The 19813-nt window shown below is 47.4% G+C and overlaps 1 protein-coding gene across 3 annotated transcripts in view; it reads left to right on the top strand.

Moving 5' to 3' along the window:
* The window catches only part of STK32B (serine/threonine kinase 32B), a 404174-nt gene that overhangs the window by 349413 nt on the left and 34948 nt on the right, over window positions 1-19813 (top strand). For all 3 annotated transcript variants that reach the window (XM_061420791.1, XM_061420790.1, XM_061420792.1), the window contains 2 exons: window positions 10809-10912; window positions 18142-18258. In XM_061420791.1, coding sequence (XP_061276775.1) covers window positions 10809-10912; window positions 18142-18258 — 221 coding nt within the window. The remainder of the gene's footprint in view (window positions 1-10808; window positions 10913-18141; window positions 18259-19813) is intronic.

The raw sequence follows: 19813 nt of genomic DNA, 5'->3' as shown, positions 1-19813 counted from the left end.
CATTCAGTGATGAATTGATACAATAATAACTAGCTCATATCTATTTGGAATTTGCTCTGCATCAGCCCTTGTTCTAAATGACTCCCATATGTTATCTCGCTATGGGGTAAAGGCTGTTATTATCCCAGGGGATCTGAGACATATGCAGAAGCTAAGTGCTTGTCCAGTGATAAACAGCAAAGGTGGCCACTGAGATTCAAAGCCAGGATTCTGTGACTTCAAACTCTGCTATTCTGATTCCTTGAGCATCTCTATCTAGACCAGCTTCATGCTAATCCCTGAGGTTTTCACCCTGACCTAGTCATATCCTTGTTTAAAGAGCTCACAGTCCAGTGAGGGCAATGGGCATGTATATCCTTAATTACAATATGGCCTGATTAGTGCTGTAAGGGACAAACAGACAAGGGTTTGGTAAGAATCCAGAACAGTGATATGCTTGGTGAGAGGGGGAAAGAAGGGAACTGAGGATCAGGAAGGGACTTGATGAACATTCCACAGTGGGTGTAAAATTTGGTCTGTGTTTTGAGGTATAAATAGGAGTTCATGATTATAAAAATCTGGTAAAGATTATCAGGCAAGTCACTGAAGATTAAAAATAAAGCATGTCCTATTTTTTCCTGTTGGCATATACTCAGTTGCTTGTTCATGTCTGACCCTATGGACTGTAGCTCACCAGGCTCCTCTGTCCTTGGGGTTCTCCAGGCAAGCATACTTAAGTAGGTTACACAACAGGCATAATAAAGACAGTGGCCAAAATATGAGGAAACTGGAACCTAATTTTTTATAAATTTTTCATGCTAAGAAGTTTGACTTTTATTCTAGAGTATACAGAAAAATTTGGAGTGATTTTAATTAAGTAATTTGAACATATGAATGATAATAACACAATGTTATATTGCATTTATAGAGCACTTATTTTGTGCTTAATAAATACATGCAGAACTTCACTTTTTTCTTCTCCATAACATGATGTGGCAGATATAGTTATTCCTTTTTAAAGATGAAGAAAATCGAGGCAAAAAGTAACAGGTCAGACAGCTTGCATGAGGCTGTCATGGCAGTAAGCCTAGCCTGAATCATCACCACATTCACACATTCCGTCTCTTTTTTTTCATTGATGCTACTGACTTAGAAAAGTGTTGCAGGAGCAGGTTCAGTTCAGTCGCTCAGTCGTGTCCAACTCTTTGCGACCCCTTGAACTGCAGCACTCCAGGGTTCCCTGTCCATCACCAACACTCGGAGTTTACCCAAACTCGTGTCCATCGAGTGTGTGATGCCATCCAACCATCTCATCCTCTGTCATCCCCTTCTCCTCCTGCCCTCAATCTTTCCCAGCATGAGGGTCTTTTCCAATGAGTCAGTTCATCATATCAGGTGGCCAAAGTATTGGAGTTTCAGCTTCAACATCAGTCCTTCCAATGAACACCAAGGACTGATCTCCTTTAGGATGGACTGGTTTGATCTTGCAGTCCAAGGGACTCTCAAGAGTCTTCTCCAACACCACAGTTCAAAAGCATCAATTCTTCATCGCTCAGCTTTCTTTATAGTCCAGCTCTCATATCCATACATGACCACTGGAAAAACCATACCTTTGACTAGATGGACCTTTGTTGGCAAAGTAATGTCTCTGCTTTTTAATATGCTGTCTAGGTTGGTCATAACTTTCCTTCCAAGGAGTAAGCGTCTTTTAATTTCATGGCTGCGGTCACCATCTGCAGTGATTTTGGAGTCCAAAAATATAAAGTCAGCCACTGTTTCCACTGTTTCCCCATCTATTTGCCATGAAGTGACAGGACCAGATGCGGTGATCTTAGTTTTCTGAATGTGGAGCTTTAAGCCAACTTTCTCACTCTCCTCTTTCACTTTCATCAAGAGGCTCTTTAGTTCTTCAATTTCTGCTATAAGAGTGGTATCATCTGCATATCTGAGGTTATTGGTATTTCTCCCAGCAATCTTTATTCCAGTTTGTGCTTCATCCAGCCCAGCGTTTCTCATAATGTACTCTGCATATAAGTTAAATAAACAGGGTGACAATATACAGCCTTGATGTATTTCTTTTCCTGTTTGGAACCAGTCTGTTTTTCCATGTCCAGTTCTAACTGTTGCTTCCTGACCTACATACAGGTTTCTCAAGAGGCAGATCAGGTGGTCTGGTATTCCCATCTCTTGAAGAATTTTCCACAGTTTTTTGTGATCCACACAGTCAAAGGCTTTGGTGTAGTCAATAAAGCAGAAATATATGTTTTTCTGGAACTCTCTTGCTTTTTCTATGATCCAGAAGATGTTGGCAATTTGATCTCTGGTTCCTCTGCCTTTTCTAAAACCAGCTTGAACATCTGGAAGGTCACGGTTCACGTATTGTTGCCTGGCTTGGAGAATTTTGAGCATTACTTTACTAGTGTGTGAGATGGGTGCAATTGTGCGGTAGTTTAAGCATTCTTTGGCATTGCCTTTCTTTGGGATTGGAATGAAAACTGACCTTTCCCAGTCCTGTGGCCACTGCTGAGTTCTTCAAATTTGCTGACGTATGAGTGCAGGAACAGGTGGGTGGGGTTAAACATCCCCAGGCTAGGGTGCATGAGGGGCTGTCATTAGTCCAGACAGTTATGAAAGAGGATTAGAGAGAAGAGGAAGATTCTGGAAGGGAACAATGATGAATCAAGAGTTAATCAAATCATCAAAGCATGGGCTTCCCAGGTGGCGCTAATGGTAAAGAATCTGCCTGTCAGTGCAGGAGACAGAGATGCAGGTTCAGTCCCTGGATCCGGAAGATCTCCTAGAGTAGGGAATGGCATCCCATTGCAGTAATCTTGCCTGGAAAATTACATGGGCAGAGGAGCCTGGCAGGCTACAGTATGTAGGGTTGCAAAGAGTCAGACATTACCTGTGCAACTGAGCATACATCAAAGCGTAGACTGATTTCTGACTCTTGCAATTGAGCAGACCATCGGCAGAGACTGGGAACCCAGGAGAAGGGGCAGTTGGAGAGGGGTGATTTGGCTTGGACATAGTAAGAATGCCATGCCTGTGGGGCTTCTGGGTGGAGGTGTCCAGATCTGGCCATTCTACTGGCTGGGATGTGCAAACTGAAGTGAGACTCAGTGGACAGGAGGCCTGGGCTCTGGCCCCAGCTGGGCTGAAAGCCATGGAATGCCTCCAGTAGGTTTCAGCTTCCTCACCTACAAAATGTAGGAGAGAAAGGAAATGACCTTGAAGGTCCCCTCTAGGCTGAAATGTGGTGATTCTATATTCCCAGTCCAGAAGGACACAATTACCTGTGGAAGCCAATCCTGGAAGCCAGTCAACTTGTAAGCTAGACATTGAATAGTGTGTCACACTCCACTGCAGCAATCAAAGCCTTCAGGAATATTCATAGAGCTAAAGCAGCAGGCTAATAATTATAACTTAGGAGGTTTCTGGGAGTTTTTCCATATTTTTAGTCTAATGAGGAAGTAGCTCTGCGTGGTGAGCCGAAGGTGGCAAAATCCACCAAAGGCATATTTTCATTGCCTTGAGGCGATCTCTTTCATTCGACACCCCATGTACTTGCTTTTCTGGAAGGCCAATTCTCTGATGCCACTTGGAATCCAGACTCACTTTCCATTTAAAACCTGCATTGGCAGAATTGCTCAGCTGCTGCTAGAAATGGTTGATGGGAGGTAGGGCTGATCTTTTCATGCCCCTGGTCATGCTGGAGAAGCCGCTTCCATGGAGCCTGGTGTCAGCCCAGGGTATTCATTCATGGGCTCACAAGTATCCACAGAGCATTCAGCATTCACTGGGCACCATGAAGGACCCTGGGGATGTAGCGAGGAAGGCTGCTGCTGGGGCACTGTGATTCAAGAGCCACTTTTATTAATGTGCATGTTAATGGCAAACTACACATTCTTTCGGATTATGTCAAAACCTTGATTTCCTAAATTTAGCATTCCTAGACCTTCATAAACATTCTTGATTTGGGTTCCAATTAAATTTGCAGATTTAATGCATTGACTTTGGAGAGATTTTGTACTATAAGACATGTAAAGTATGTACATATATACTACATGCTAAGTCACTTCAGTCTTGTCTGACTCTTTGCAACCCTATGAACTATAGCCCACCAGCCTCCACTGTCCATGGGACTGTCCAGGCAAGAATATTCAAGTGGGTTGCCATGCTCTCCTCCAGGGGATCTTCCCCACCCAGATATCAAAACTGCATCTCTTATGTCTCCTGCATTGGCAGGCGGGTTCTTTACCACCTCACATATATGTAGTGTGTGTGTGCATATATTTTTTATGATACATTATTTTTCTTTTCATCATACATGTAAAGATGGTATAACATGGTGGGAAATGTATGGATATTGAAGGAGACAGAGCAAGGCTCTGGTCATCATTCTGGATGACACTGGAGAATGAGGGGAGCCAGGCTTCCAATGAGACTTGGGACCTTGATAGGTCTGTCACCGCTCCAAGCCTGGCTTCCTCTTCAGTTCAGTTGTGTCCGACTCTTTGCAACCCCATGGAATGCAGCACGCCAGGCTTCCCTTCCATCACCAACTCCTAGAGCTTTCTCAAACTCATGTCCATCAAGTCAGTGAGACCATACAACCATCTCATCCTCTGTTGTCTCCTTCCCCTCCTTCCTTCAATCTTTCCCAGCCTCAGGGTCTTTTCCAATGGAGTCAGTTCTTCACATCAGATGGCCAAAGTATTGGAGCTTCAGCATCAGTCCTTCCAATGAATATTTAGGACTAATTTCCTTTAGGATGGACTGGTTGGATCTCCTTGCAGTTCAAGGGACTCTCAAGAGTTTTCTCCAACACCACAGTTCAAAAGCATCAATTCTTTGGCACTCAGTTTTCTTTATGCTCCAGCTCTCACATCCATACATGACTACTGGAAAAACCATAGCTTTGCTTCCTCAGACGGACATAATGATCATTTTCACCTCCCAAGGTCCTTCTGAGGTTAAAAGGAGATCACGCACATGCAGCTGCAGATAGTGCTCCATAAATATTAGCTTCCCTGAGGAGTAAATAATAGAGGTAGAGAAACCTGAAGAGCTTCTAGCACATGGTAGATGCTCAGTCAATGGCACATTAATAGCACAGCTCTTAGCATTGTAAAGAAAGCCACTGCTTATGATAACAGTGGGATAGTGGTATTGAGTCCCCTCTAGAAAATTGTAAGAACAGCCTTCCACACTCTTCCACTCACCACCTAGATGGCCCTGAACTTGCCCCTTTCCCTCTCTGTCTCTTTTTTCTTCATCTGTGGTTCAGGGTGCTTTAAGGATGTGTGCTCAATGGTGTCTGACTCTGTGACCCCATGGACTATAGCCCACCAGGCTTTGCTGTCCATGGAATTTTCCAGGCAAGAGTCTATACTGGAACAGGTTGCCACTTCTTACTCCAGGGGATCTTCCCAACCCAGGGATCAAACCCGTGTCTCTTGTGCCTCCTGCACTGGCCTTCTCTGTGTTCCAAATCTCTCCTTTCTCTTATAAAGTCATCAGACACTGAATCTAGGAAGGGTCCACCCTGAATCCAGGATGATTTTTATCTTGATGTCCTTAATTACACATGCGGAGTCCCTATTTCTGAATAAGGCCCTGTTTACAGATGCTGGAGGTTAGTACTTGGATATAGTCTTTTGCGGACACTATTCACCTTCCCCGGTGGCTCAGGTGGTAAAGAATCTGCCTGCAAAGTGGGAGACCTGGGTTGGATCCCTGGATCAGGAAGATCCCCTGGAGAAAGGAATGGCTACTCACTCCAGTATTTTTGCCTGGAGAAGTCCATGGCCAGAGGAACCTGGTGGGCTACAGTCCGTGGGTTCACAAGGAGTCAGACATGACTGAGAAACTAACATTTTCACTTTCATTCACCCAACTACACTCTACCTCCTCATCTGGAATGTGGAGATCATTGTAGCACTAGTTCTATTGGGTGACTGGAAGAATGAAGGAAGCTGTATGTGTAAAATCCTTAACACAGCACCTAGCAAACTGTTTCCACACTCATTCATTCATACATGAAATAATGGTGGCAGGTGTGTGTCTTGTACCTGTCCTTCAAGTTCTAACCCTCTATGACGCCCTCACTTCTAAGCACTGGTTCCAGGGCACTACAGCAGTCATTTTGGTGGCATATGGATTGTGACATAAATGTTGTTTATGTTCTCTCAGCCCCAGGTGTGCGAGGGAAGGGAGATTGCCACCTTCTCTGGGAGTGGAGTACAGGCTGCAGATAGTTGTCACGTGGCTCGTCGGGACAGCCAAGACAGAACTGGTCAGATGCTGCTTCTACTATGAATTCCAGATGGGCTTGGGGCAGCCAGGCATGACAAGGCTTTATGGGGACAGCTGGACACACAGCCTCTCCTGTAGTCCTGAGCGTGTCCCTGCCTCCGGCCTGGTCTGAGCACGTGGGCCGGGCCAGCAGCTGTCAAAGTCCTGGTTCTGCACAAGCCTGCACGACTGTCTCCTTTATCAGAACCCTTCACACAGAGGGAAGAAGGACAAGTGCACAGATTGGGGTGCAGGGAAGGAAGCCCCTCTGGGTTGGAGCCCAGCCTCAGGCTCCCAGAGTAGGATGCAGAATAGCACAGCTCAGTGCCCCGAGAGGCTAGGAAATCAAATGTTCGCTCACCAGATGTTTACTAAACCAGTACCACTACCACCTTTGAATTCAGGTTGATCTAGGATGGATAGGAAGGGGAAGATGGAAAGATGCCCAGAATGCCAAGCTCATAGGGTCTGGAGACTGATGAGTCATGAGGCTGAGGAGGTTGGAATTTAGGATGGTCCCCAGGCTGACTGGGAGGACAGTGAGAAGTTGAGTTTTATGAAGAGAGGACATTTGAATGCCAATTCTACTAACAAAAACCATGCCCAAGATTTCCAGAGCACTCACAATGGACCAGCCTGGTATCAGGCTTAGCTCTTAGCCAGCATTTTTCCTTAATACTCATAAGAACCCTGTGAATAGACTGTTTATTATTGCTCATGCTTTACAAACTGAAGCAAAGAGAATGTGTTAACCCAGCTGCAATCACACCAACCTTCTTCCTATTCCCCAGCACACATACCACTTGGTGAGGCTCAAATAAACCAAAATGACATTTCCCCAAACTCCCAATAACATCTTCCCCAACGTAGACTGATTATGGTTTTGTACCCAAACGTTGATGCAAAGCTTACTTCAAACTGGAATTTGACTAGTATGTAAGGCACACCTCAGCTCTGCACTCTCTCCTGTGTGACTTCATGTCCTCTGCTGTCCCTCTCTGAACCTCTTCGGGAAAGCGTGTCAAATGATAATATGACCCTGGGGGTTGTCGTGAGGAGGAAAGGAGAATCTTTGGGTGCAGTTGTTATAAAATACAAAATAAATGGTGTGGGTTGCTGGAGGACAGCTAGAATTTGGCCGAGGGTCAGGTTCATTGATGGTAAGAGTTGGACCGTAAAGAAAACTGAGTGCGGAAGAACTGATGCTTTTGAACTGTGGTGCTGGAGAAGACTCTTGAGAGTCCCTTAGACTGCAAGGAGATCAAACCAGTCAATCCTAAAGGAAATCAGTCCTGAATATTCATTGGAAGGACTGATGCTGAAGCTGAAGCTCCAATACTTTGGCCACCTGATGTGAAGAACTGACTCATTGCAAAAGACTCTGATGCTGGGAAAGATTGAAGACAGGAGGAGAAGGAGGCGACAGATCACAAGATGGTTGGATGGCATCACTGTCTCAATGGACATGAGTTTGAGCAAGCTTCGGGAGATGGTGAAGGACAGGAAAGCCTGGCATGCTGCATTCCATGGGGTCACAGAGTCAGACACGACTGAGTGACTGAACAACAACAGGTTCAAGTGTCCAGCTGCCCATCTAGAGCCAAATTCAAGCATCCTTTGTCTACCCTTGTCTGCCTCCTCTGGCCCTTCCTGCCCCCACGCCATCTGAATGCCAGTCTGAAAACTGAGATGTTTTTAGTCACAACATGTCCTGGTTCCCCATGACAGAGCTTGGCTGCTCTGACACCTGTAAAATGGAATTACATCTGTAAATTAATTTTCTAGAAATGACCTACATTTCCCAAGACTTTCCTGGAAGCCAGTGTGAGCAATTAAAGCTTGAGATGCACTCCTGGCCTGGTGAATTGGGGGTGATGCAGTGATGAACCTACCTTCCAGCAGCTTAGGAAGCAGCAGGACCCCAGGGGACCCCAGGACAGCTGCAGCCCCCTGAGGAGTGAGGGTCCATCCCTCTGGGGGCTCCACCCTCCACTGGTTTATTACAGAGGTAAAATTCACATAACCTAAAATGAATTGTTTGCAAGCAAACACAGTGGCGTTTAGTACCTTCACCACATTGTGTAGCCACCAGCTCTGTCTAGCTCAAGAACATTCATCATCTCAGAGGAAACCCAATGAGCAGTTGCGCCCCATCCCCCCACCAGCCCCTGGCAACCCCTGATCAGCCTTCTTTCTCTGTGCATTTACTTATTCTGGGTATTTTGTATTGATTCCCACCTATGCTAAAATAACGTTGTACTGAGACTAGACTAGGCACCAAGGGCTCTAACCATTCTGGTTGTTGGGACATCTGACCTGGTGTTGGTGCCAAAGCAGACTGACATTTACCTAGCTTCTCAGCCCCTTAGGAGTGAACCAAATCTGGTCTCTGTACCCCAACACCAAGTTAAATCTCAGAGACAGAGTTTTGGGTGAAGTAGGAAAGAATAGCTTTACTGCTTTGCTGGATGGATCACAACCTGGAATCAAGATTGCCAGGAGAAACAGCAAAACCTCCGATATACAGATGATAGCACTCTAATGGAAGAAAGTGAAGAGAAACTAAAGAGCCTCTTGATGACAGGGAAAGAAGAGAGTGAAAAAGCTGAATGTTGAACTCAACATTCAAAAAACTAAGATCATGGCATCTGGTCCCATCACCTCATGGCAAATAGAAGGGGAAAAAGTGGACACAATGAGAGATTTTATTTTCTTGGGCTCCAAATCACTGCAGATGGTGACTTCAGCCATGAAATTAAAGATGCTTGGCCCTTGGAAGTAAACCTATGACAAACCTAGACAGTGTATTAGGAAGCAGAGGCATCATTTTGCTGACAAAGGTCCATATAGTCCAAGCTATAATTTTTCCAGTAATCATGTACAGATGTGAGAGCTGGACCAGAAGGCTGAGCACCAAAGAATTCATGCTTTTGAATGGGTGGTGCTGGGCAAAACTCTTGATAGTCCCTTGGACAGCAAAGAGATCAAATCAGTCAATTCTAAAAGAAGTCAGTCCTGAATATTCATTGGAAGGACTGATGCTAAAGCTGAAGCTACAGTACTTTGGCCACCTGATGCAAAGAGCCAAGTCATTGGAAAAGATCCTGATACTGGGAAAGACTGAAGACAAAAGGAGAAGGGGTGGCAGAGGATGGAATGATTACATAGCATCACCGACTCAATGGATATGAAATTGAGCAAATTCCAGGAGATAGTGCAGAGAAGGAAATGGCAACCCACTCCATGTTCTTGCCTGGAGAATCCCAGGGACGGGGGAGCCTGGTAAGCTGCTGTCTGTGGGGTCGCACAGAGTCAGACGTGACTGAAGCGACTTAGCAGCAGCAGCAGCAGCAGCAGATAGTGAAAGTCAAGGAAGCCTGGGGTGCTGCAGTCCTTGGGGTTGCAAAGAGTCAGACACGACTCAGCAACAGCAACAACAACAAATTGCTTTTCCAGGCAAAGGGGGCCACAGTGAGCAAATGCCCTCAAAGCTGTGTGTCCCCACCTGGAGTGGGTAGTGAGGGGTCTTATAGTAATGGTTCAGAGGGTGACAAGCTCACGGACATTTTGCTGATTGGTTATTGGTGAGGTAAGTGAGGTCCGCATCATCCACCTTCTGGTTCTAACCGGTCTGGGTCTACTTGCTTGTGGGCATCAGGCCCTTGGGCTTCCCAGGTGGCGCTAGTGGTAAAGAACACCCCTGCCAGTGCAGAAGATGCAAGAGGTGCAGGTTCAGTCCCTGTGTTGGGAAGATCCCCTGGAGGAGGGCATGGCAATCCACTCCTGTATTTCTTGCCTGGAGAATGCTATGGACGGAGGAGCCTGGCGGGCTACAGTCCATAGGGTCGCAAAGAGTCTGATACAATGGGAGCAACTTAGCACAGCACATCAGACCCTTAATTTCTCCCACCTGGTGGGGGTTTTAGTATCTGCAGAAGAGCTCCAAAATGTTATGTGTATCGCTTGGGAGGGGACCAGGACTCTGCCCCAAGGCTGCATTATTGTTTCTTGTCTGTTCCTCCCTTGTCTCTGCATCCCCTCCCATCCTTGCTTTGCATCTGTTTGAAACTACAGGTTGGAGCTAAGGGAAGGTCACAGACACTGAGTGAAGCTCATTTCCTGTCATCAAAGAATCGGCGGGCACAGAAAGTCTTTGTGCCCAGGAGCCCCACAGGGTCCTGCTCCGTGACAGTGTAGGCTCTTCCTCTTAACTCAGACTTTATTCCCCATGCTGACCATGATTCATGCTCCACCAAACCCTCCTCCCTGTCTGCTTTCCCTGACTCCCCAGCAGACTGCCCTCTGCAGCGGGGCGCCCTGTCTGTATTCTGCCCCAGGTGTCACATGGGGTTGCTTGCGATGCCTGCAGCTTGTCTCAAGCTGGCTTGTGACTTACAGATGGTAGTAACTACGTAGCATCGTCGATGGGATGTGAGCCTCGCAGTCCAGCTCCTGGCCCCATGTCCTCCTTCTTGGGCATGATGCATTCCAAGTGAGATGCCCAGTGATGTCTTTTGTCCTGTCTTTGGCAGCGCCGGAAGTGTTCCAGGTGTATGTGGACGGAGGCCCTGGGTACTCCTACCCCGTTGACTGGTGGTCCCTGGGTGTCACGGCCTACGAGCTGCTGCGGGGCTGGGTAAGATGTGTGTCTGTGTGGTGAGCATGGGGACTGTGGAAGTTGGCGGGGGAACTCAGGTCCTACCAGGCTTGGGTAGAGTCGGATGGCCATGTCCCATGGGTGGTGCACCATGCTGGCAAGGAGCCCTGGGTGTCTCTCCTGATGGCCCATGTGCCAGCTCCACTGTCCTGAGTGTTAAAAAGCTCTTAACCAGCTTCTGGTCCAGGCCCTCATTCTACTTGTGCGCAGAGGGATGTCAAGGGGAAGGGTCTCTTGCTAAGCTCAGCCACGAATCAGTGGCAGCTCAAACACTCAAAGCACCCCAATCTCATGATTTCAGCCCACAACATCACGTACTCATGCTCAATCAGACTCTCCTGCTTGTTTTTTGCTATTGTTATTTTTGTCCCAATCTTCCCCGAATACTTAGCTCAGTGTCCTATAAAAGTGGGGCATTCAGTGAGTATTTTTGTTTTATTTCATTTAAATTTCATAACTAAAGATGACTAAGGGAACTCTTTGGCAACTAATAGCTCAGTTTTATTTTAGCAGGAAGAATTATGTCAAACTAATTTGGAGGCATATTTTCTCTATACAAATATTATTTGAAAAGGATGCCACTTAACCTCTCAGGACCATGGCTTCCCCCTTATACAATGAGGATAATAACATCCTTCCATTCTATTCTGTGGCACTGAAGTTATCCCAGGATCCACATGCCCAGCTGGGACACACGGCTTTCATATTAGTCGCCTTACAGCATCAAAGAGTCGGGAACACCTTAGTGACTGAACAACACAATGACACCTTATAGGTCTGGCACCCAGCACACGACTGTGGAGAGTGAGTTCCCATCACCGACTGCTCTTTTAATGTTATCCCACGGTCATCTGCATATTTAAGCTGGCAGTCAGCACTCCTGGAGGTAGGGGCTCCCGGTGCAGGGTGATGAGGGATGGGAATGAATGAATGATGACAGCTAGGTGAAAACCATCCAAGCTATGTGAGTGTTATTCATTATCGCCCTGTGGTTCAAGCAACTGTTCTCTGCTGTTGAACTCAATTATTCCCCCTGAGTTCCTCAAAAAACGTATTATGGCATGTGGTTTTTTAAGAATGCAAAAAATAATATAGGTGATCTTGTGAGTTTTCTCAGGCACTGAATGAAAACTACCTCCCACAGGCTTGCCTAAGGCTTACCTATGGGCTTTCCTGGTGGCTCAGAGGGTAAAGAATCTGCCTGATTCTTGAGCTGCCACCGATCCACAGCTGAGCTTCGTAAGAGACCCTTCCCCTTGACATCCCTCTCCCCACAAGTAGAATGCAGGAGTCGCAGGTTCAACCCTTGGGCCGGGAAGATCCCCTGGAAGAGGGCATGGTAACCCACTCCAGTATTCTTCCCTGGAGAATCCCCAGTTTTGCTGCAGCTCTTGAATGGTCTGGGCTGGTGGTTGCAAAGCACAGGATTCCTCAGCCTCAGCTCTATGGTTGCTTGGGTCTGGATACCATTTTGTGTGGGGGGCTGCCTTGTACATTAGAGAGTATTTAGCAGCATTCCTGGCCTCTAACCACTAGAGACCAGCTGGAATCACCCCCACAACTGAAATGTTGCCAAATGTTGCCAGACGTCCCTTGGGGGACAAATTATCCCCCGTTGAGAACCACTGCCAGAGAACTCAAGGGCATGAGCGAAAGGAGATTCTGAACGTCAGGCCACATTGTGCCCATGACCTGGCACAATGCGCTTTGCATGCAGCCGCAGGTAGAGCCCTAAAATCCACACTATGGCGCCGTGAAGACTTCTACCCTCTCTGCTTCCTCCCAACCACCACCCTCACCTGGTATTACCCTTGGCTTTGACTCCAGTCAGCATTTCTCCTTAAGGTTCAGTAGACAGAGAAGGTGGGGGTGCTGGGAAATAGAGGAGGGTTATGGAGGTCCTAGGGTTTCTCAGGTGGCTCAGTGGGTAAAGAATCTGCCTGCAATGCAGGAGACCCAGTTTCAATCCCTAGGTCAGGAAGATCCCCCAGAGAAGGGACTGGCTGCCCACTGCAGTATTCTTGCCTGGATGAGTCCGTGGACAGAAGAGTCTGGCGGACTACAGTCTATAGGATTGCAAAGGGTCAGATGTGGCTGAAGCGACTGAGCACACACACACACATGCATGGAGGGCCTACAGTTTGCAGCAGAACTAAGAACCTCTGGATGCACGCCAAGTGGTGGGCTCAACCACAGAGATGAGCATCTATTGGTTTATTAACCCAGCAAAGTGAGAGAGGTGGCCCTTGAGTCGAACGCTGCCTTCCTGTCCCTCAGTGAAGCAGAGAGATCGCTGAGCTGGAAGTTAGAAACCTGGGGTGAAGTGAACTCTCTGACCTTGCTCCTCCAGTTCCCATAAAGCAAGGGATTTTCAAGCTTTGCTTCCTAAAAGCAAAGGACTCTGCAGGAATGATTCAACAGTTCATAGAGGGAAAAAGATTTCTCCAGCTGCTGGAGGTTTAAGCAACCTGGGGGACTGTTCTTCACTTGCATCTGTTCTATGTTTTGGATTTTGAGCAAAAAGATTTTGGGGGAAAAACATTGGATGAGATGGTCCCCAAGGCCCAGCTTAGCTCTGGCAGTTAAAATAACAGGTCTGTGGCAATTCTTTTCCTGCTTCTTCTGTTTCCTGGTAAATTGGAATTTTTGTAAACTGGGTTTCCTGGAATAGATACACTTGCACTCCATAATGAGTCTATCAGGTGCCCTGCTGCCAAAATCACTTTCACCAGCTGAACAGGTAATTACATCACCTTAAAAATACTGCTGGCTTCCCTGGTTCGATGCGGGAGTCCCGGCTCTGATCCCTGGGTTGGGAAGATCCCCTGGAGAAGGGAATGGCTACCCACTCTGGTGTTCTTGCCTGGAGAATTCCATGGACAGTGGAGTCTGGTGGGCTATAGTCCATGGGGTTTCAAAGAGTCAGATAGGACTGAGAGTCTAACACTTTCACTTTCATAAATACCACTCGGTTTTCTTAGCACATCCTAAGACCAATGAGTGAGACCAAGCCTCAGTAGAACTCTTGACCACAAGTCGGTGGAATATTGATCTTAATATTGAACAATATTCTCGTCTCCACAACCACCCAAACAGATCAAGGCTGAGCCTGGAGCTTCAAGATGCAGTGCAGATTTTAGTCATAGTGTTCCAAATGCATTTCCAGAAGTATTTAACTGCTATATTAGCCTCATGGCTGATTATGGTTACTGTTATTCTCATCGTTGTTTTTATTGGTCTGGTTCCCTCCAGAAGTCGGGGGAGAGAGAGAGAAAGGCTCTTTGAGGGGCCTGGGGGGGCAAGTAAAATTCACAGATGCCTTGAAATAGCCAAGTGGGAAATAGAATGAAGCGTAAATGATAACAGAAGTCTGTACACTTGTTGGCTGATTCTCCAGTTGGGTGCTTGAGTTCCCGTCTCTGATGGAAAGAGCCGCAAAGGAGAATCTGGGTCTTTGGGGCATTGGGAAAGTCGCTTTTTGTCTCTCAGCCTCAGTTTTGCAAACTAAAATGAAGAGGTGAGCCAGCACCCTGACACTGCAGTAGCTGGGTTACCAGGGTGGAACTTGGACCGGAATCAGAGAAATGGCCTTTTGAGAGGCAAAAAGATGGGAAGAAGCGATCCTGAAACGATCCTTAAGAGTTCAAAAACCAGAGTCTCAACCCCTGAAGGCTGGTCTTTGGGTGGTGGCATGAACTCTGGTTTCCTGAACCCCCTCCTGCACTAAGACAGCACCCCTCTACCCCTTCCGTGCACCCAGCAGCCCCCGTAGGGGCCCCCCAGCATGCACCCCACACCCGAAACCCCTCACTGCCATCTTTTCCATGAAGAGCTGAGAGGGGTCGGGACCCTGTCTGTCTGCTCGAACCAGAAGCCTGGTCTACACAGCGCTGACACCTCCCAGAACAAAGCAGAAGTCAGACACCTTCCCTAGAACTCTGCCTGAGGATGGCTAGGGTAGTGGTCTTAGTCTGCTCGGGCTGTTGTGACCAAGTCCGACAGACCAGGCGGCTTAAACAATAGAAGCCTGTTCTCTCGTGGCTCTGGGGCCTAGAAGTCCAAGTTTAAGGTGTCTTCAGGGCTGACTCCTTCTGAAGTGAAGGAAGTGGTGAAGTGGTGAAGGAACCTGCCCCTTTACACCTCACATCAAGATGCTTCCTCATTGCTAGAAGACGGCCGTCTTCTCCCTGTGTCTCCTTGCTTGGTGTCTCCTCTATGTCTATCTCCCTGGGTACTAGGGTCTTTCTCTAGGGTTCCCCCTGTTTACAAGGACACCAGTCATATTGAATTGGGGGGTCCCTGCTAATGACCTCGTGTAAACTTGATCACCTCTGTAAACACCCTGTCTCCAAACAAGGCCACCTTCTGAGGCGCTGGGATTTGGACTTGAACATATAAACTTGAGGGACACAATTCCCTCTGCGACAGTAGTGCTCAGAGGTGAGCTGGGGGTTGATACTGCCTGAGCTTTAATGTCGATGCCATCACATCCTAGCTCTGGGGCTTGGGGCCTCCGGCTCATCTGCTGTAAAGTGGTCATATTGTGTGTGCCTGCTAAGTCGCCTCAGTCATATCCAAGTCTTTTCAACACTATGGACTGTAGCCTGCCAGGCTCCTCTGTCCATTGGATCCTCCAGGCAAGGATACTGGAGTGGGTTGCCAGGCCCTCCTCCAGGGGACCTTCCCGACACAGAGATGGAACCCAGGTCTCCTGTCTCCTGCATTGGCAAGCGGCTCTTTACCACTAGCACCACCTGGAAAGCCCAGGTGGTCACATTCACAGTAGCCAGCTCATGGAGATGCTGGGAGCTTTGTGTCACATCCCAGATGCTCTCAGTGAATATTCACTCTCATTTCTAATTGTGGTGGTTGTTCCTGGTGAAACGCAAAGGGATCCTGCAACATGAAAGCAGGCAGCAGCTTTGGGTGGAAATTTTAAAACTGAAACTGTACTCCACTGCCTATTAAATTCAAAAATGTTTGAAGCCAGATTTAAAGAATGTTAGTGTAGCAAGCTGATTAGACTTTCTAGGGAGTCCACGGGTTTCCGTGGTGGCTCAGATGGTAAAGAACCCACCTGCAATGCAGAAGACCCCAGTTCAATCCCTGGGTCAGGAAGATCCCCTGGAGGAGGGCATGGCAACCCACTCCAGTATTCTTGCCTGGAGAATCCCATGGACAAAGGAGCCTGGCGGGCTACAGTCCGTGGGGTCGCAAAGAATCGGATATGCATGCACACACAGGGAGCTCATGGTTTGGGGTTTTGCCCTATTGGGCGGAAGGGAGATTCCCAATTCAGTAAAACAGATGAGAGAGGAGGCAGCCAGTCAGGAAGAAGCCCCTTTCTAGGTGGATGTATCAGAAGGCACAGGTGTACCCATGTCGGCAGGCATCTTCCTCGGCAGGGCGGGTGGGGGGGCAGGGCCCATTTGGTAGAGATACAGACACTTCCTTCCAGGGAATTGTATCCAAACCAGGGCTCAGGATCACCTCCCTTTTCCCAGCTGATGTCTCCAGTTGCTGCAGCCCCATGGTAATCCAAGTTCCACGAGGTTGGAGCTGGCCCTTTATGCACCATGGGAGCCCAGCATGGTGTTTAGGTTGACGGTCTGTGTTCCATCAGCAACTGTGAATGATCTGACCGTCATCTTTGTTGTCATTCTGCTCCGGGACCTGCTGGGCAACAGATACTGCTCGGTGCCCTGAGGACACAGAGATGTAGGTTTTGTAATCCCACCTACCAGGAGCGCCCCCCACCGCTTCGCAGGAACTCCATACCAGTCAACCAAGGTCACGTGGATTAACAATGAGCTCATTCCTCCGGATTTCTCCAGGATCAGTTTGGTCATTGAAACATACACGCTTAGGAAACAGTTGCCTGCTCCAGCCCTGGGTCATGTGACCCTGATGGAAACCTGGAAGCTTCCTGGAGTGCACAGCCAGGTGGAGGGTGAAGAAGAGGCTCTGAAAGAGCTGTTCTTGGGTGGGAGGGGTGGAGGGAGTCATCTACTGTTCAGCCACTTCCGCAAGGTCCCTGTCAAAGGAGCCTTTCCAAGCTTTGAGAGGTGTTTGGAGGCCAAAAAAAGAAAAGAAATCTGCCCACTCCAATGTCAAGAGAATGTGTCAGAAAGCTCAGTGCTCTGCCGTGCTGGGGAATTGGTGAACAGGGCTTAGGCATCCTTCTGGTGCAGAAGAAAGGATGGCAGGGGGAAATGGCCCAGCCTCCCTGCTTCCCTCGCCCAACCAGACCCAGACTTGGTGATTCCTGCCCTGCTCACTTGTGGGGCGGCTCAGCCAGGGCAGGGAAGATGCAGCCAAGCCTGCCAGAGGGTGGGGGGCTGTGAATGGTGAGAGCCACTCCTCTCTGCAGGCCTAGGTCTGGAACAGAGACTCTGGGGTTAGGCTGTAGGGTATGGGTCCTGCCTCTGCCGCTTCCTGGCTATGTGACCTCACCAATCACTGACCCTTCTGGGGCTGTAAGAGAACACCCACCCACTGGGTTCCTGCACTGGTCACTGTTGACATTAGGGTCCAGGCCACCTGCTCAGCCATGTAATTGGAACACCCACTGTTACCTGCAGGGAAAGAATAAACCACCCCTCATATTGACACAGTTTTTTTAATATATTATTTATTTTTGATTTTCAGTCACTAAATCATGTCCAACTCTTTGTGACCCCATGACTGCAGCCGCACGCCAGGCTTCCCTGTCCTTCAGTATCTCTCAGAGTTTGCTCAGACTCCCATCCTTTGAGTCAGTGATGCCATCCAACCCTCTCATTCTCTGTCGTCCCCTTTTCCTCCTGCCCTCAATCTTTCCCAGCATCAGGGTCTTTTCCAGTGAGTTAGCTCTTTGCATCAGGTGGCCAAAGTTTAATTATTGAACTATAATTTATCTACAATGTTGTCTTAATTTCTGCTGTACAGCAAAGTGATTCAGTTATGCATACATAGACATAGATATAAGTAGATACAGATACATACATTCTTTTCCATTATAGTTTATCATGGGATATTGAATATAGTTACCAGTGCTATAGAGCAGGACCTTGTTGTTTATCCACTCTATATGTAATAGTTTGCATCATCTAATCCCAATCTCAGTCCATCCCTCCCCTACCCTGTCTCTCTTGGCAACCGCAGGTCTGTTCTCTGTGTCTGGCGTGTGGATGGCCGTCTCTGATGCTGTCTGTTGTCCCTTGTTGCAGAGACCGTATGAAATCCACTCAGCCACGCCCATCGACGAGATCCTTAACATGTTCAAGGTGGAGCGTGTCCACTACTCTTCCACGTGGTGCAAGGGCATGGTCGCCCTGCTAAAGAAGGTAAGGGGGCAGCCGCCCGTCTACCTGGCCAGGAGCTGGTCACTCAGTGCAGAAACAAACAGACCAGCCGACTAAGGAACGAGAGGACGAATGGAGGGACAGTGGTGAAAATACCAAAGTCAGCGGGGTTCTAACATCTCACGGAAGGGCTCTCACCATCTCACTTCAAGATCACAAAGCCGCTGGACAGAGCGGTGTGGCCTGAAGTAAAATCTGGGATGACAAAGACCTCAGACTTTTTTCACCCCGCTACCAACTTCTAATAATTAGAAATATTTAATGTATATGGTTCTTTAAAATTTTTACAAATCATCTTTTAACTCACTGAGCTTTAAGAAATTGGGTATCTCCTGACTTTTCCTAGGAATTGTTCAGTTCAGTTCACTCAGTCATGTCCGACTCCATGGACCGCAACACACCAGGCTTCCCTGTCCATCACCAACTCCCAGAGCTTGCTCAAACTCATGTCCATCGAGTCCGTGATGCCATCCAACCATCTCATCCTCTGTCGTCCCCTTCTCCTGCCTTCAATCTTTCCCAGCATCAGGGTCTTTTCCAGTGAGTCAGTTCTTTGCATCAGGTGGCCAAAGTATTGGAGTTTCAGCTTCAGCATCAGTCCTTCCAATGAATATTCAGGACTGATTTCCTTTAGGATTGACTGGCTGGATCTCCTTGCAGAAGACTCTCAAGAGTCTTCTCCAAGACTACAGTTCAAAAGCATTAATTCTTCAGCTCTCAGCTTTCTTTATAGTCCAACTCTCACATCCATACATGACTACTGGAAAAACCATAGCCTTGACTAGATGGACCTTTGTTGGCAAAGTAATATCTCTGCTTTTTAATATGCTGTCTAGGTTGGTCATAGCTTTTCTTCCAAGGAGCAAGTGTCTTTTAATTTCATGGCTGCCATCACAACTGCGGTGATTTTGGAGCCCAAGCAAATAAAGTCTGTCACTGTTTCCATGTTTCCCCATCTATTTGTCATGAAGTGATGGGACTGGATGCCATGACCCTAGTTTTCTGAATGTTGAGGTTTAAGCCAACTTTTTCACTCTTCTTTTTCACTTTCATCAAGAGACTCTTCAGTTCTTCTTCACTTTCTGCCATAAGGGTGGTGTTATCTGCATATCTGAGGTTATTGATATTTCTCCTGGCAACCTTGATTCCAGCTTGTGCTTCATCCAGCCCGCCATTTCACATGATGTACTCTGCATGTAAATTAAATCAGCAGGGTGATGATATACAGCCTTTTCATACTCCTTTCCCAGTTTGGAAACGTCTGTTGTTCCATGTCTGGTTCTAACCATTGCTTCTTGACCTGCATGCAGATTTCTCAGGCGACAGGTAAGGTGGTCTGGTAGTCCCATCTCTTGAAGAATTTTCCAGTTTTTTGTGATCCATACAGTAGAAGGCTTTGGCATAGGCAATAAAGCAAAAGTAGATGTTTTTCTGAAACTCTCTTGCTTTTTGATGATCCAACAGATATTGGCAATTTGATCTCTGATTCTTCTGCCTTTTATAAACCCAGCTTGAACATCTGGAATTCTTACTAGTA

The sequence above is a fragment of the Bos javanicus genome, chromosome 6 (assembly GCF_032452875.1).
Source record: "Bos javanicus breed banteng chromosome 6, ARS-OSU_banteng_1.0, whole genome shotgun sequence".
NCBI classification, from domain to species: domain Eukaryota; kingdom Metazoa; phylum Chordata; class Mammalia; order Artiodactyla; family Bovidae; genus Bos; species Bos javanicus.
The sequence above is the reverse complement of the archived record's forward strand: the minus strand, read 5'-3'. Positions and strand labels throughout refer to the sequence as shown.